The sequence below is a fragment of the Phragmites australis genome, chromosome 4 (assembly GCF_958298935.1).
Source record: "Phragmites australis chromosome 4, lpPhrAust1.1, whole genome shotgun sequence".
In the NCBI taxonomy this organism is placed as follows: domain Eukaryota; kingdom Viridiplantae; phylum Streptophyta; class Magnoliopsida; order Poales; family Poaceae; genus Phragmites; species Phragmites australis.
The window spans coordinates 31,210,700-31,227,403 of NC_084924.1; the positions used below are offsets into that span (position 1 = coordinate 31,210,700).

General features: G+C 38.9%; 2 protein-coding genes across 2 annotated transcripts; one reads left to right on the forward strand and one right to left on the reverse strand.

Annotated features, from left to right (window-relative positions):
• The first annotated feature begins 6,871 nt into the window (after window positions 1–6,871).
• Window positions 6,872–13,662, forward strand: LOC133916090 (beta-adaptin-like protein C). The gene is made up of 15 exons (XM_062359598.1): window positions 6,872–7,202; window positions 8,448–8,645; window positions 8,769–8,882; window positions 8,976–9,226; window positions 9,311–9,446; window positions 10,169–10,348; window positions 10,429–10,521; window positions 10,761–10,972; window positions 11,098–11,161; window positions 11,254–11,433; window positions 11,773–11,865; window positions 11,946–12,343; window positions 12,459–12,645; window positions 12,737–12,940; window positions 13,110–13,662. The coding sequence occupies exons 1-15, from the start codon at window positions 7,116–7,118 to the stop codon at window positions 13,404–13,406; spliced, it is 2,694 nt and encodes an 897-aa protein (XP_062215582.1). The 5' UTR covers window positions 6,872–7,115; the 3' UTR covers window positions 13,407–13,662.
• A 1,466-nt stretch (window positions 13,663–15,128) lies between these two features.
• On the reverse strand, window positions 15,129–16,040 carry LOC133916094 (uncharacterized). The gene has a single exon (XM_062359601.1). The coding sequence runs from the start codon at window positions 16,038–16,040 to the stop codon at window positions 15,129–15,131; it is 912 nt and encodes a 303-aa protein (XP_062215585.1).
• Window positions 16,041–16,704: the final 664 nt, after the last annotated feature.

The window sequence follows — 16,704 nt, forward strand, 5'->3', positions numbered from 1 at the left end:
CCTTAAAAAACCTAATATGGTTTGGATACCATAAATTTCTTAATTTGCTAAATAGGTACTTAGAGATGCATTGAAGACTTAGCTCACTTGAGAATAATTTTATTGCAAATCTCATATCAAGTTTCCTTTCAAATCGTGTTTCTCATTGTGAAAACAACGCCAAGTATGAAGATTATTAATCCAACATCAAGAATCAATTACATCTCAGTAACAAATACCTACTTTGAAATATCTAGCCTCCTTAACCTTATGTAGGTGTGAGTCGTTCACAATCTTTTTGTGATTGTGAACACTCAAAATTGGCTAGGCAGTTTTTGTTTAAATGTCTACGTTCTTATAAAGTGATGCATTTAATAATGCTCTCTAAAGCACAGTTTTGTGAGTGATGTAGGCAATTAATACTTGGTGGTGGTCATCAAGAAAAATATCAAGAAAAGATCAAGACTCATGAAAACCCCAAGCATCTTAGCTTTTTGGATAATCCGGATATTCTGGATTTAATCCAGAGACTCCAGTCTTTGTAAATCGGACATTCCGAGCTAAATTCGAAAGTTTCAAAATCTGCAGAAAGTTGGAGATATATTGATATAAAGAAAGGAGTTAAAACTAAATCTCCAATACAAGTGCCTCGTTCAATAGCTCATCAAGAATCCAAAAGATCATCCCATCAATGATGTTGAAGGAGACATTTAAAAGAAGGATGGTAATTGTTAAAATCTCTAGTTATAATTTCTTGTGAATTTTATCTTTTATATCTTTGTGAGATATATAAGGTAAAAGAAATAATAGAGGATTTGGACTTGGTGATGGTTATAGAAGATGAACTTAATCTATATGATCTCATGGTTGTAGGTTCATTCTTGGCACAAGTATTTTTTTTGTAAATTCATTTTGTGCCTTAACTCAAAATATAGGGTAAACTCCTCTAGATTCTTGAATGAACTATGTACACGTTACAAGTAATTCAATTACTTGGATGCACATATTTAGGGGGGAGCTCATCCTATGTTTTGTGCTTTGAGACTAATATTCCTTCCAGTAAAATTTGTGTTTAGTCTCTTTATGAAATGAATGTCCTTAAGGATGTCAATGAGAATTGGTATTAGAGACTTGGTTTTTTATTTGAAGAGCTATCTAATTGTTTAAATAGTCAAGTTATATGAAAATATATTTACTATCTATCTAATGTCATTCTATGAAGGTAATATTCTATCACAATACTTAAATTTATATTCTTGTTCATTGTGTTAGATTTTTTTTTCTACACAATTTTCTAGAAAGTTCTAGAACTCGGAAGTTCTGGGTCAGGTCGAAGTATCCGAGTGCTCCAGAACTCGGAGGTTCTGGACTATATTCGGAAACTCTGGATTCTGGAAGTTCATAGGTCTTTGCATGTATAGTTTTTGTACCTATGCTTGTTTTAGATTTTATGCTTATCCTAGTATGTGTAGACGTGATTGCAATCTTTTCATGTCTATATTTCATATCCATACATGTCTTGATTGCTTGCTAAATATGCTATAATTTGTTTATGACACTTCTAGCTTCTTTTACCGACTAGTATGTATAAGTTATATAACTAGGATGTGTAGAATACATTGCGCACTTATTTGTTGATTGTGTGGTTTTGAGCCTCATCTGATCTTATCTGTCTTATTGAATTCTATTTTAGCTCTTTTGGATATATTAATGGATTATCATATTATGAGGGAGTATTATGTTTTGTGCATCTTAAAACCCATAAAGTGTGAATATTTGAGCAATACCATGTAGAATTGATATCATTTCTTATCTAGCATCTATGTGGTATGCCAATATCATATAAATCTCAATTTTACAAAAATCCATTAATTAATCCATATTTGATCTTAAATTGAAACTTAAGATTCTTAGTACTTCTCTAGTGATCTCTTAATCTCAAGATTTTAATTTGAATCTTTCTTGCATTCGGATCAAATCAACAATGGATTTTATGTGTTTACTTGTAATAGTTGATTTTGTGGAGAATATTTTTGAAGTATGATATTTAATTTCTAAAATCCTTCTCCCCATGCATTTTTAAAGAAAGTTTATCTATGCCTTGTTTGACTTGTGAAATCTTCATATACCATTATTTTCTTACAATTGATAGTAATACAAGTGGTAACCCTTATCGATCATCTTTGCTTTAATTTTTGCTTTCAAGTGATTTCTTTCTTTGTGAAAGATTTTATTTAACTTATATGCTAGGAATATTAGTTTCTTCAAAGAAACTTTTCTTTTGGAGTTTATGTAAGCTTGCTATCTCAATACTTGTATATTTCTCTATATACATGCTTGATATAAGTTCTTGACCATGTTTATAACTTCTTCATGTCTCTATATGCTCAATCTTCACTTAGTTCATTTGTTGAACTTTGTGAATGGTCATTTGTTGATCTTTTGATCTTAGATGTAATTTGAACATCATTATTGGTATTTTGTCTTTCATTTGATATCTTCAAGTTTTATATGCTATTTTTATCCAAATTATATCTTTATCGGATCTTAAAAGTGACGAGCATACTTGTTTGACATCAATATTAATATCTATAGCATATTTATCTTCTTTGATACAACATATAGAGTAAGCCTCTATCAAGTGTAGGAATCAAGCAGGAAATAAGACACACGATGTAGACAAGTTCAAGCCTCCGGTTGGAGTAATACCTTACGTTTTGTGTAGATATTGTTGTATATGGATTATATCAAGTACAAGCAAAGTGGCTAGACCTATTACAATGGAGAGGATTGGATCTAGACTAATCTAAGGTTGAAGTCGCTAGTATCTCCGATTGCTAAGGTCCTGGAGTCACCTTTGGCAAGATGTGTGTGCCTCCATCTCTCTGGGAGTTAGGGTCCCCGCCTTATAATGGGGCCCTGACGCCGTCTTAGTCTGATAAGGAATCCTTCATCTTGTCGACCAAGGCAAAACAGCCGAATCCATCCTAGATACTAGTCGTACTCGAGTTGGATAACCCAATTGAGACCTTCCTATTATATGTCTTCATGATCCCCAGGAGTATCGGGTCCCGTAAATTCAGATCTGCAATATCCGGAGTTGTTAAGCAAGCGTAGGATGTATCTCATCCATATATGGTGCACTCCTTATGCGTATATATCATGTAATTAGATATTCGACACACACTATTTTAAGGTGCTAAGACATCGGAATATCCTAACTCCATTGTTGTGAGAAATCACAAAGAGTTAGAAAGGGTAAATGAAATATCCACAAAACTATATTGATTCTAGAGAATAATACAATAGAAAGACTACAATTGTCGACAAATATTTCTCCTCAAAAATTACAAAAGATCTTTAACTAGATCCAGGCCGAAGTCCATGGGCATTACAGAGTGCCTTAAGCGCTCGGATTGGACCAGATAGAAGGAAGCAATTGAGATAGAATTACACTCGCTCAATGAAAGACATGTATTTACCATAGTAATATCTATTCCTCAAACTATCCTTCATGTGGGATCAAAGATTCTTTTGTCCACAAACGGAATGAAAATAATAAGGTGGTGATACAAAGCGAGGCATGTAGCATAAGGGTTCACGCAGAGACCCGATATCGATTTTTGATGAAATATTCTCTCCAGTTATAAGTGGAATAACGTTCCGATATTTAATATTATTGGTAGAATCTGGTCATTTGATTCGGATATATATATATATATATATATGAAATTTCCCTGAAGGAATTGAAATTCTGAATTCCAAAGTAAACCACAACATGTATGGTATAAATTCACTTCATGACTTAAAACAATTGGATAAAATAGGGTACAAACCGACTGAATGAGTTCCCTCTGAAGAAGGGTTACTCAAATAATGATGATTGCTCATATGCATTTATAAAGAAATCCTCAAAAGGATTTTATATCATCTCAGTGTATATAGATGATCTCAATATCATCAGAAATACACAAAACACTATCATCAAAAATACACAAGACACACAACCATCTTAAGACAGAATTTGAGATGAAATATTTGGATAAAACTAAACTTTGCTTAGGTCTACGACCTGAGCATATTCCCTCCGGAATACTTATATACTAGTCTGTATATATCCAAAAGATATATACGGTCGTTCAATATGGATATATCATCCAAATGCATACGGTCGTTCAATCCCTTGATATAGATAAGGATCCATTCAAATTTCGGAATAATGATAAAGAGATATTTAGACCTAAAGTTCTATATCTCAATTCTTTAGAGCGCTGATATATCTTGCAAACTGTAACATACCTTATATTACATTTGTAGATAATTTACTAGCTAAACATAGTGCAAAAGATATGTCAGATATCTCTAAGGTACAAAAGAGTCTTAGTTTATTCTATCAGAGAACCCAAGACATCACTATGATTGGATATATAGATATTGGTTATTTTTTCTGATCCGTATAATACTAGATCACATATAGACTTTGTGTTATTATATGGTGGAAAAACCTTCGAATAGAAGTCATCAAAATCAGACTCTAATGTCGCTAATCATTTTGAAATAATTATACGAAGCATCACGTGAATATGTATAACTTCATAGAATGATTAATCATATACAAGAATTGTGTGGTATTGGTTCATCAGAATCATCTAATATTATCTATGAAGATAATGTTACTTGTATTGCTGAAATACTTTGCAAACAATCTCATGTGATAATCTTACATATTTATTCACAAAGTCTTTACCAACATATTTATTCTATTTATAGAATTGGTATGAGGCGTATTTTAAGATATACAAAGTTTAAGGGAGTAAATCTCTAATACATAACCTGTTATGATCATTATATCGTAAATATTGTGCTCTTTTACTTTATAAGTTTTTACAATATGGTTTCTCGTATAAGGTTTTTAATGAGGCAGTATCAATACAAGCAGATATGCCACATTATTTTCTTATAATTTTTCTCACTGGATTTATAAGTAGTTTCCGATAGTATATTATGATTATTTCTCCTCTTATTTTTCCCACAGTATTTTAGAAAGAGATTTCATTGCTTTATATATAGATGATCAAATTGATCAGTGGAGAGTGCTATGACACAAATGCTAATGACCAATTAGATATCCATTGGGAAAGAATATCTCTTCAAAGGGACACCTATTAAAGAGGGATGCCTTCTAAAAAGACATAAACTTATCCCTTCATTCTATCTAGAGTATACATAAGTGTAATAAAAAAACAATAAGTTCATTCTTTACGCTAACTATATGCTATCTATTGTGTCTGTTACCATCTAGCCCAATAAGCCGGTTCAAGCTTTTCACCTAGCTGAGCCGAGCAGGGTTCGGCTTACTGACTGGAGCTCGGATCGAGCTTCGGCGGTAACCGAAAAGTCGCGGTTACCACGGTAACCGGTCGAAAATTCAAAAAAAAATTAGATAAAATTTATTTGGCAAAATTTGAAATTTGAGGAAAAAATCGCGATTTTAGCCGCTCGGTAACCGGTTAGTTTGGACCGGTTACTGAGCGGTTTTTGCGATTTATCGAGCGGTTTTCTCGAATTTTCCGCATTGTCGGTAACCGCTCAGTTTTCTTGGTAACCGCTCGGTTTTCTCGATTTATCGATCGGTTTTCTCGATTTTCAGTGAAGTTCAACAAAAAACCCAAAAATTATCTCAATCTTGTAAAATCAATAACTAATTCATCTGAGCTTCAAATCAAGTGAAACAAATTTTTTTGGTTTCCTTGTAACATGATATATATGATAAAAGTATTTATACTCATAAAAAAGTTCAAAATTTTATGTGAGAAAATGTATTTGTTAAACCATGTTAAATGCATAATTTACTCTTTGCTAATCCAAAAATCATGAAACTAATTTTGTTAGTCTTCTTACATGATCCTATATCTTTTAAAAATATATGAACTCATGAATTAGTTATTGTAACATGCAGGATTATGTAAATGTATTGCGACTAGATTAATTCATAACTGACCCATCACACCTCAAAAATTAGTGAAACCACTTTTATTAGTTTATTTATACTATGATTTATGTAGGAAAAATAATAGTACACATGAAAAAGTTAATTACAGTGTTGTTTCTTAACATATTCACTTTAAGCTTGTGAACTTTGTAAAAATCATAGAGAAATTAATAAAACTTTAAATAAAGTGAAATCAATTTTAAAGATCCTCTTAAGATACGTTTTACATAAGAAAAATATGTGTTTGTATGTTAAACTTTTCCTTAACATGAGTTAATAACTGAGCCGCACGTTTCAATTTTTTTCATTTTTTTCAAACTTCCTCCCTATAGAATATGATGCAAACTACATTATTTTTGAAATTTTTTTCACAGAAGGTCTTAGAATTGTGTCTAGTTTTTTTTAAGTTTTTTTTGAATATTTTTATTTTTTTGAATTTTTTAAATTAAAATTCGGTTACCGTTCTGAAACCGAACCGGATAAGATGGTCGGTTATCACGATTTTTACTTGGTTACTGTCGGTTTTTTAAACCTGGAGCCGAGTCTAGCTCCTTTTTCATCTTGTTAATCTTGCTGAGTGAGTAGCCAAGCCAACACTGTATATAACGAGCTTTCAACGGGCCGGATTGAGAGATTACTAGTTATCCACCTCTATCTAAAAGCGATCAAAACTTGGACTCTAAATGTGACCATTCTATCAAAATTCAGTGATTTACCCATAAAAAATCCCGTTATTTCTTTGGAAAAAAAACTATCAAAATCCAATGTAGCGACTAGCGAGTGCAAGTTAAAAGTTTAATTTTCTATTTAAAAAATCAAGATTGGGTTTTGATGAATTATGCTGATTTATGTTAAATTTCTTTGAAAGTCATAGCTGCATGTCAAGGTTTAAAAGTCGAGGGAAGAAAAAGAACACGAAAATGATTTAGCGGCACGGCAGCTGCCGATCAGATCTCTGTCGTCGTCGCCGCCCCACCTCCCAACCTCTTAAATCCTCGAACTCCCACCCCCTCCCTCCCGTTCTGGCATTCTCCCTCCGCACCCACCGCCACAGCGCGCGAGATCACGCGCCGGCACCCCGCGACCACCGGCTGCGGCGGAGCTTCGTCGGCAGGGTAGGCTCGGCTCGCCTCGCCGGGGTGAGATGAGCGGGCACGACTCCAAGTACTTTTCCACCACCAAGAAGGGGGAGATCCCCGAGCTCAAGGATGAGCTCAACTCCCAGTACAAGGTCCCCACCCTCGCCGTCCCTCCTACCTTGTTCTCGTTCTGTGACCTGCCGCGCCTGCGGAATTGCTCGTGCGTGTGGATCCAGATCTGGGCGGGGCGCTGAGGATCCAGGCGCGGCCGCTCCTAGATTGCGGGTCTCGGTTGATTTTCTCGTGGGGTTTGGTCGTGTTCCGGGGATGGGATTTTGCGCCGGAAGTGCACATTTCAGAGTTGCGTTCGGGATGAATGAGCTGAAATTTGCAGAATATGGTGCGGGATTGGGCTGCTGCTCGAGCTGCCTTACAATTGTGCGGAAGGATTTGGGTTTGAATTGTTTGGGAACGAGATGAACGGACCGAACTCTGATCCATCCGAAGCTTCAACTGCAAGGACTAAGTAGGAACTGGTTTGAATCATGTGATGGTTCATTGTATGCTTAGATGAATTAGCGGGAGTTTAAGCTGTTGACCATTGATCAATTGCGTTTGATTAGTGTAGAATCTGCGAAATGCACGTACGGGTCCAGTGCAGTGCATTACCTCTACCATGTTCAGACATATTCATTTTATCCCTACATAAACATCATCAGCGAACACCTTCACATGTTCTGATTGCAGTCAATATATTTTCACGTTATAAACTATGAATGCTGTACAACTTGTACCTTGTTGCTTGGGAAAATGTTTTCACTTATTCGTCTATACTTTGTCTGTGATTGTGCGTGTGTGAAATAGTGATACAGCAAGGCGTGCTTGGTTGATATCTTCACTTTGCCATGTTCCAAGCAAACACATGCTACACCATTTTCCTTTGGTGTTTAGTGAATTTAAGATGCCTTTTACCCCAGTGGTGATGCAAAAAGTTGTTTTCATGTTTGTCTTTTTCCGCTACATGTTGAAGTGTTGCACATACGCTGTAAATAATGGTTATGGCTAAAAGAAAGAAAGAAACATACCCAAGACATAAACACAGAGCACATGCTGCCTTGTCAAAAATCAGGTAGTGCAAGATAAATCATAATGTCATCTTTCCATTATGGTTGTAATTTATTTACACTTGGTTTTAATATGATATGTAGTTCGACCATTTGCGCTTTTAATCAGATTAAGTACCGCTAGTTAGGTGATATTGAAATCATTGTTGCAAATTTAGGATTATATATTTTTTCATGTCACTGAAGCTTCTTGTTTACTTTAGCTTTTCAGTATTTAAACTGCATTTCTGCAATGTCTGATTTCTGCGCTTGTATCTAAAATGTGGTTTGCAGGACAAGAGAAAGGATGCTGTCAAGAAAGTGATAGCTGCTATGACTGTTGGAAAAGATGTCTCGTCATTGTTCACTGATGTCGTGAACTGCATGCAGACTGAAAACTTGGAGCTGAAGAAACTAGTGTATTTATATCTCATCAACTATGCTAAAAGTCAACCTGATCTTGCCATACTTGCCGTGAACACATTTGTTAAGGTAAGAAAGTACAGCCATACTTGCAATAAACATTTGTGCAGTAAAAGAAGATTACTGTATGATAAAATATAAGACACAGTAATATCATCTAATCAGATGATTGATGACTTGAAACTTCTGCAGGATTCACAAGACTCAAATCCATTGATTCGTGCTTTAGCTGTTAGGACAATGGGTTGCATCCGTGTGGACAAAATCACAGAGTATCTCTGTGATCCACTTCAAAGATGCCTCAAGGTCTTTCTTCTTGCTTCTAGAACATTGTTGAATTAAGCTTACCCCTCTTTCATCTAAATAATCATATATGTGGGTCTTAAATTGCTCCCACAGGATGATGATCCGTATGTGCGGAAGACTGCAGCTATTTGTGTTGCTAAGCTTTATGATATAAATGCTGAGCTAGTGGAGGACAGAGGATTTCTAGAGGCCCTTAAGGACTTAATATCTGACAATAATCCTATGGTCGTTGCAAATGCTGTTGCTGCTCTAGCAGAGATTCAAGACAGTAGTTTTCGACCAATCTTTGAGATTACCAGTCATACACTGTCAAAGCTTCTGACAGCTCTGAATGAATGCACAGAGTATGTCACTTCTTGCTATATTGGGATTTGTTTTTCTTGGTAGTTTACTAAAGCAGACCCTTTAATATTTTGTTAAATTTCCAGGTGGGGCCAAGTCTTCATTTTGGATTCTTTGTCAAGATACAAAGCAGCAGATGCAAGGGAAGCGGAAAACATAGTGGAACGAGTTACACCCCGTCTCCAACATGCAAATTGTGCGGTTGTTCTTTCTGCTGTCAAGGTACATTATTACCTGATTTGCATGTACTGGAATAAGGTTTTAGACAGTTTCTTGTGCAGTTTGTAGATGTGCTTATGTAGTAACTGTAGCTCACTATGAGTACTGACCCGTATGGCCTGTATAGAGGTACTTTCCAGACCGCACTGCATGGTAGCAGGGATGGTGACCTGTTTCTTAGTTTATCTTGAATTTATATCATGATAAACCATGTGAACCATTGAATTCCCTGGATTGATTTTTTTAACGTTTCTTGACTTTTTTAAGTGAATAGGCCTACTGGTACACTATCAGTAGACTAGCTGATGTTGTCATTTAGCTACTAACCAAAGCATCATTTCCTGTTTGTCTTCATTTTCCGAAATAGTTTTGCTGGTACTCCCTCCGGCCATAAATACTTGACTCTTTGACTAAGATCCGGTCAAATTTTTAAAACTTTGATTGTCAATAGCTTTCAAAATATTTAGTTTGAAAGCATAAAAATCATACTTGTAGATTTGTCTTGAAAAATACTTTCATAATATTGTATTTTTATTAGATCTTATAACTATATTCTAATAGAAAATAGTGGTCAAAGTTGCACGTTGAAGGCTGTGAAAAGTCAAAAATGTCATGTATTTTTGACCGGAGGGAGTATTTTGGTAAAATGCTTAGCCTATTAGTTATTCCGTTATGTACCAGATGGGAACTTTTATTGATGATATATTTTTCTTTTCCTTTTTTAGATAATCCTTCTACAAATGGAGCTCATTACTAGCACAGATGTAGTCCGGAATCTCTGCAAGAAAATGGCGCCCCCTCTTGTTACTCTTTTGTCAGCAGAGCCTGAAATTCAGTATGTAGCCTTGAGGAACATTAATTTGATTGTTCAAAAGAGGCCTACAATACTTGCTCATGAGATTAAGGTGACATTTTTTAGCTGTTCTTATTCATCAATCATGTCATAATGTGCATTCTTTTAACTCTATAGTATGTTTGGCTTTAGGTCTTCTTTTGCAAGTACAATGACCCTATATATGTTAAGATGGAAAAGTTGGAGATTATGATAAAGCTTGCCTCAGATCGGAACATCGATCAGGTACATAATAATCTTTTCGCTTGTATGCTATTATTGATTCTAGCTCATGTTGATGGAAGTCAAATATTATTTTCAGCTATGATTTTCTTTTATTGTTTTCTGACTTCATACATAATGGAAGAACATAAATCGACAAAATTATCTGCAATGTTAATTACTGAACCTTACTAGAGTGTCGTTGGTACTAGGTGATTTCTTCTCTGCAAGTTCCCTTCAGATGCTGACATATCTTCTTCTAGGTACTATTGGAGTTCAAAGAGTATGCCACAGAGGTTGATGTTGACTTTGTGCGGAAAGCTGTTCGTGCTATTGGAAGATGCGCAATTAAATTGGAGAGAGCTGCTGAAAGGTGCATCAGCGTTTTGCTTGAGCTGATAAAGATAAAAGTTAATTATGTTGTGCAAGAAGCTATAATTGTTATCAAGGACATCTTCAGACGCTACCCTAACACGTGAGTGCTTCTGCATGGATTGGTGTTCAATATTTTGGAACTACTGAACTATTAGAACTCCCATTTTGTTTTGCTGAATAAGTGTTGTGTGTATAATTAGCTGTGTTCTTGCCGAATATTTACAGGTATGAGTCTATCATCGCGATGCTTTGTGAAAGTCTGGACACGTTAGATGAACCAGAGGCTAAGGTCTTATTCAATGAACATCCTAGTAGCTTACTGTATTTTTTAAAGGAAACTTGTTGCATTTTTTGTCCACTTACATGTCTTACTTTCTCTAGGCATCAATGATCTGGATAATTGGAGAATATGCTGAAAGAATTGACAATGCGGATGAACTTCTCGAGAGCTTCTTGGAAACATTCCCAGAAGAACCAGCATTAGTTCAACTGCAGCTGCTAACGGCTACTGTTAAGTTGTTTCTTAAGAAGCCAACTGAGGGGCCGCAACAGATGATACAGGTTGCTATTTTCAGATGTTTAAGTTGTTTAAAGATTGTTGAGTACATGTCAGCTTTCTACTTGGTTTAATATGTCTTTGAATATTTACTTATTTGCTATCATGGGCTTTCATGGATGATATATTGAAGTCTTGAGAGCACTGAGAATAATCTTGATCTTTGCTGCAGCATAAATGGTTGGAGCAGTCATATATGAGCATGAGTAGTTACTTCTCCAATAAGAATGAATGCTTTGCTGCAAAATGATTCAGTTCCTCTTCAATATTGTGATGAACAATCCTGTTCAATGCCTTTTGAATACCACAATTCACTACTTAATTTGCATAATTTTTTCCTATAGGCTGTTCTCAATAATGCAACAGTTGAAACAGACAATCCTGATTTGCGGGATCGAGCTTACATATACTGGAGACTTCTTTCTACTGATCCTGAGGTATTGCATGTTTGCACTTTTTGATCCAATGTTTTGTTAGATATCCACCTAATCATGAAGCTATGTTTGGCTTTCTGCAGGCTGCAAAAGATGTTGTTCTGGCGGAAAAACCTGTGATCAGCGATGACTCCAACCAGCTTGACTCATCACTTCTTGACGAGCTGCTAGCAAACATTTCTACTCTTTCATCAGTTTATCACAAACCTCCAGAAGCATTTGTCAGCCGTGTTAAGGCTGCTCCTAGGGCTGATGATGAGGAGTTTGCAGATACAGCTGAAACGGGGTATTCAGAGTCACCATCTCAGGGAGTTGATGGGGCATCACCTTCCTCTAGTGCTGGCACTTCTTCTCATGTACCAGTGAAGCAGCCGGCAGCTGCATCCCCAGCAGCTCCTGCATCAATGCCAGATCTTCTAGGTGACTTGATGGGTATGGATAATGCGATTGTTCCTGTCGATGAGCCTACAGCACCTACAGGGTTAGTAAAGCTTTTCATGGTTTTTTATCCAAGTTCAGCTTCAGTATTTATCCATGTTATGTGATGTGAACAGGTATTTGACCATATTGATTTCTCCTGTTCTTTCCTTTTTCAGCCCTCTACCTGCCTTACTTCCTTCAACCACCGGCCAAGGACTGCAGATTAGTGCACAACTAGCACGTCGTGATGGCCAGATATTCTATGATATATCTTTTGAGAATGGCACCCAGGGAGTCTTAGATGGATTTATGATTCAGTTTAACAAGAACACCTTTGGTCTTGCAGCTGGTGAACCACTTCAGGTGCCACAATGAATATCTTCTATAAATAACACAAAAATACGTTTTAAATTCAACTTTCATGGACTGAGCTTGATGCCTTTCTATGAATAAGGTTCCTCCGCTGCAACCGGGGGCCTCAGCCAGGACACTTCTACCTATGGTTATGTTCCAGAATGTCTCCCCTGGTGCACCAAACTTGCTGCTTCAGGTTGCCGTGAAAAATAATCAGCAACCAGTTTGGTACTTCAGTGACAAATTTTCGCTGCATGTCTTCTTCGGTGAAGATGGAAGAATGGAGCGGACAAGTTTTCTTGAGGTAAAAAAGCTAAAACCCACTTTGAGGGTAGGGGTTCAGCGTTGGGGTGCAGCATTGCATTGTTTGCAGCAGTATGTTATTGACTTGATTCAAGTCAATAACATTTGGTTCAGGTTGCCCATTTTTGGTTCCTTTATCTGAAGTTTGTAGTGAGTTTATCTATCTGCAGGCCTGGAAATCTCTACCTGATGACAATGAGTTTACAAAAGAATACCCCAGCTCCGTCATCAGCAGCATAGATGCTACCATTGAACGCCTTGCAGCATCAAATGTGTTCTTTATAGCAAAGCGGAGAAATGCAAACATGGATGTTCTGTATATGTCCGCGAAGATTCCCCGTGGAATTCCCTTCCTTATAGAGCTTACTGCCGCGGTAGGTGTTCCTGGTGTAAAGTGCGCAGTCAAAACTCCAAACAGGGAGATGGTCCCTCTCTTCTTTGAAGCTATGGAGGCTCTTATCAAGTGATACTAAGCTTAACGGATCGATTTTCCAAATTGATCAGTTGATGAGCTGCTATAGATCTTGGGATGCAGGATTTTCACGGAAGCTGGTATGAACTGTATTTGTTGTTTTTGCGTTAGAGTACAGTATTGAAACTTCTAATTTTCCAGTTCGAAAGTTTCCCCCCATAAATGCTCGACATGTTCTTGCCTCGCATAATATGTATATCTTGTTAAAATCGAAGCACAGATTGTCACTAATTTAATTCCCTTCCTTGTAATTTGTAGAAACATGTTGCAGGCATGAACTAGTATCACTAGTATACAACAAAAGACTAGTACAGCATAAGCTAAGGCTACAAGACCATGTGCTAACAGAATTGCATCACCTAGCCTTATATTATTCAGAATACTAGTACTGCTAATTATGCATGCAACCATCCAGGCTAACAAGGTGATCATATTGTATACGACTAAACAAGCCATGATCTCAATCTAGAATACTAGCAATTAAGGGACTACAAGATATTTTGCATGTATATAAGTATGTGACTAGGATCAAGCGGTACGCTAGTCAATTGTCAATTCTAGTGAAATCAAGGAAACATGATGAACTCGCTGCTTGTCTCGGGGACAATCACAGGGGTGACGCAGTGTCGAGACGGAAGCAGTGCAGCAATGCGATCAGTAGCGACAAGTCGAACAGGACGTAGTCGAGGCAGTCGCGTACATCGGATGATGTCGTCGACATCAAGTAGATGGTCGCAGACGAGTTGCCGAGAGTGTCGAGCGGCCGCGCACTCTGTACGTTGCCCAGAAACCTCTACACCGCCCCCGTGTAGGGACTCGCGCGGCGAGGGTTCGGAGATACACCGCTCGCCGGGCTGCCGTTGCACGACGAGCAGCACAGACGGCTTGGAACTGGACGGTAGCGTAGCTCTATGGCAACGGTGGAAGTAACAGAGGAAGAAGAAGATGAAGATGACTGTTTTGTTCATGTTCTCGTTAGGGACGTCTCCTCGATCTGAACTGAACGTGCAGTCTCACGACGCCCCAACGACCTGGCTCTCCGTTGCTCGATTCACGGATCGTATCCGCTAAGAACAACGCCACCGCCGAACAGCATGCGCACGTTTCAACAGAAGCTATGGTCAGCTGGAAATATTTTTCAGGATATACAAACGAGAGAGATAGAGGCTACTTACACGTACATGCATGCCTTCATGTACATGCACATGCATGCCTTCATGTGAGCCTCCAGCGGTATTGGAATTTTCTGGAAAATGTGTATACGTGCACATTATTTCCATCATATCTTGCCCTGTTGGACCTAAACTTTTTTCTTGTTATGCATAGCTTGTTGAAATATGACTAGTTTTCAACATAACTAATGTAATAGAGAGACAGTGTTGTTGTTTTGCCTCACCTGTAGCGAATCGCTGCATTTTTTCCTCATGAAGTGACCATGCTCAATTCACAGCAGTTAAGAGTATAATTCACAGCAGTTAAGAGTATAATTCGTAAGAGCACGATTGTTTCTTTTGTAAGACTGCGTGCTTTTGAGCTGCTTTAAGGGACATTAATAACATGGCTTATACAAAATTAATCAAAACAAGGTCCTGTAACAAAAAATGCTCCAGCAAATCATTACACTAAGATAGCAAACAATCGAAACCTACGACCGATGAAAACGGAAAGAACTCAGAAATTGCCACTAATTCTGCTGCCATGCGTCTCGCGAGCGCCGCTACCATCCGGTGCGCATCCGAGTCGGAGGCATCCCGCTTGGCGAAGTTGGCTGCTGCTGCGGCCGGTGCCTCGCGGATCGCAGCGCCTGGTCGAGCATCACCGCGCGCGAGACCCGCGACAAAGGCGCGCCGCCGGCCAGCGCCCGCTGGTAGGCCTCGTCGCCCTCCACGTCCCCGCCGTTCAGCACCAGGCGCACGAGGCGGTGCGCGTCCCGCGACGTCAGCTCGTGCTGGTCGGCGAGCTCCGGGCCGTCGGAGCGCGCCTCGAAGCCCGACAGCAGCAGCGTCGCGTCGCTTGGACCGCCCTCCCGCGTGAGCGCGCCGTCGTACGGGCGTGCCGAGAACTGGCCGCCGCCTGCAGCGTCGTTGTCCTCGCCAACCAGGACGGCCTGGTCGTCCTCGTACCTCCAGCGGCCGTTCAATCTGCCTCGCTCCCAGGACGCCCCGTCAAACTCCAGGTCGCTCCCCGTCTCCTCGTAGTCCGGCTCCGGCTCGACGAACAGGAAGCGGAGACGGAACTCGACGCCGCCAAGGCCGACGCTGCCGAGCTCCCCCTCCGCGCACATCGCCCGGACCTGCGCGGCCGCCTTCCTTGCCTCCGGCGCGACCTCCAGGCGCAGCGTCGGGTGGTCGAGCCTGGCTACCAGCTCCTCGAACGCGCCGTCGACCGCCTCCGCCGAGCCCTGGCCGGCGGCGCGCAGCTCGCGGACGGGGACACGGCACGCCACGTCCTCCGCCGTGTCCACGTCAACGTCCCCGGTAGCCTCAGCTCCCGCGCGGTATGACTGTTCGACGACGAGCCGGAATGTCGCCGCTGCCTCGGACGCGGGAGACGGCGTGGTCGCCGGGATCACAGCCAGGGAGACGGTCATGTCGTCTCGCGCGAGCAGGATCACGAGCCCCTCCGTCATCGCGCTGTAGCTCCGAGCGAGCAACTGATCTGATACTAGATCGCGCAGGCTTGGCCCGCCGAGCCTGAATATATGGCGGACCAGAATTTCTGAGTCGGACATTCAAACTTCCACGGTAGCACAAAGTATTCAATGTAAAAATATATATTCATAATATTAAACTCCATAATGTAATATAAATTATTCATATTAGAGATAAACACAAATAGTTATATAAATTACATAATAACTAGAATGATTTAACTATGCAATTCTTCATGAATTAGATACGTAATATCAAAACTTTATTCATGACTTGCCTAAAAATTAGCGCTCACTTATTCAACAATTAGTCTTCTATTCTATTTTTTACCTTACTTTTTTTTATAATTCATTATTGAAAGTACCCTCTCAACACTAACAGTTATCACGGAAATACTAACACTAACTTAAGAAACTGCTGACACCAACTTGAAAAGCTTATAAACAATACGATATACGAAACTAACAAGCATGACTGGAAACTTTTAAGATTTTACATTTCTAAACATTTTATTTGTAGGTATATCTTTAATAAAAAAATCCGAGTAGGTAACCAAGAGATATTAAATACTTGCTTGAGAAGTTCATAGGATAAAACCCAATAAGTTTTAGCAATCCTGATCATATGCAGCAAATTGATTGT

What these genes read in the sequence shown, in the direction of transcription:
- LOC133916090 (XM_062359598.1), top strand. Translation starts at nt 7,116, where the DNA reads ATGAGCGGGCACGACTCCAAGTACTTTTCCACCACCAAGAAGGGGGAG. An exon ending in GCTCTGAATGAATGCACAGA is followed by an intron (nt 9,227 to 9,310) that starts GTATGTCACTTC and finishes TTAAATTTCCAG; the next exon opens with GTGGGGCCAAGTCTTCATTT. An exon ending in AGCGGACAAGTTTTCTTGAG is followed by an intron (nt 12,941 to 13,109) that starts GTAAAAAAGCTA and finishes ATCTATCTGCAG; the next exon opens with GCCTGGAAATCTCTACCTGA.
- LOC133916094 (XM_062359601.1), bottom strand. Translation starts at nt 16,040, where the DNA reads ATGACGGAGGGGCTCGTGATCCTGCTCGCGCGAGACGACATGACCGTC.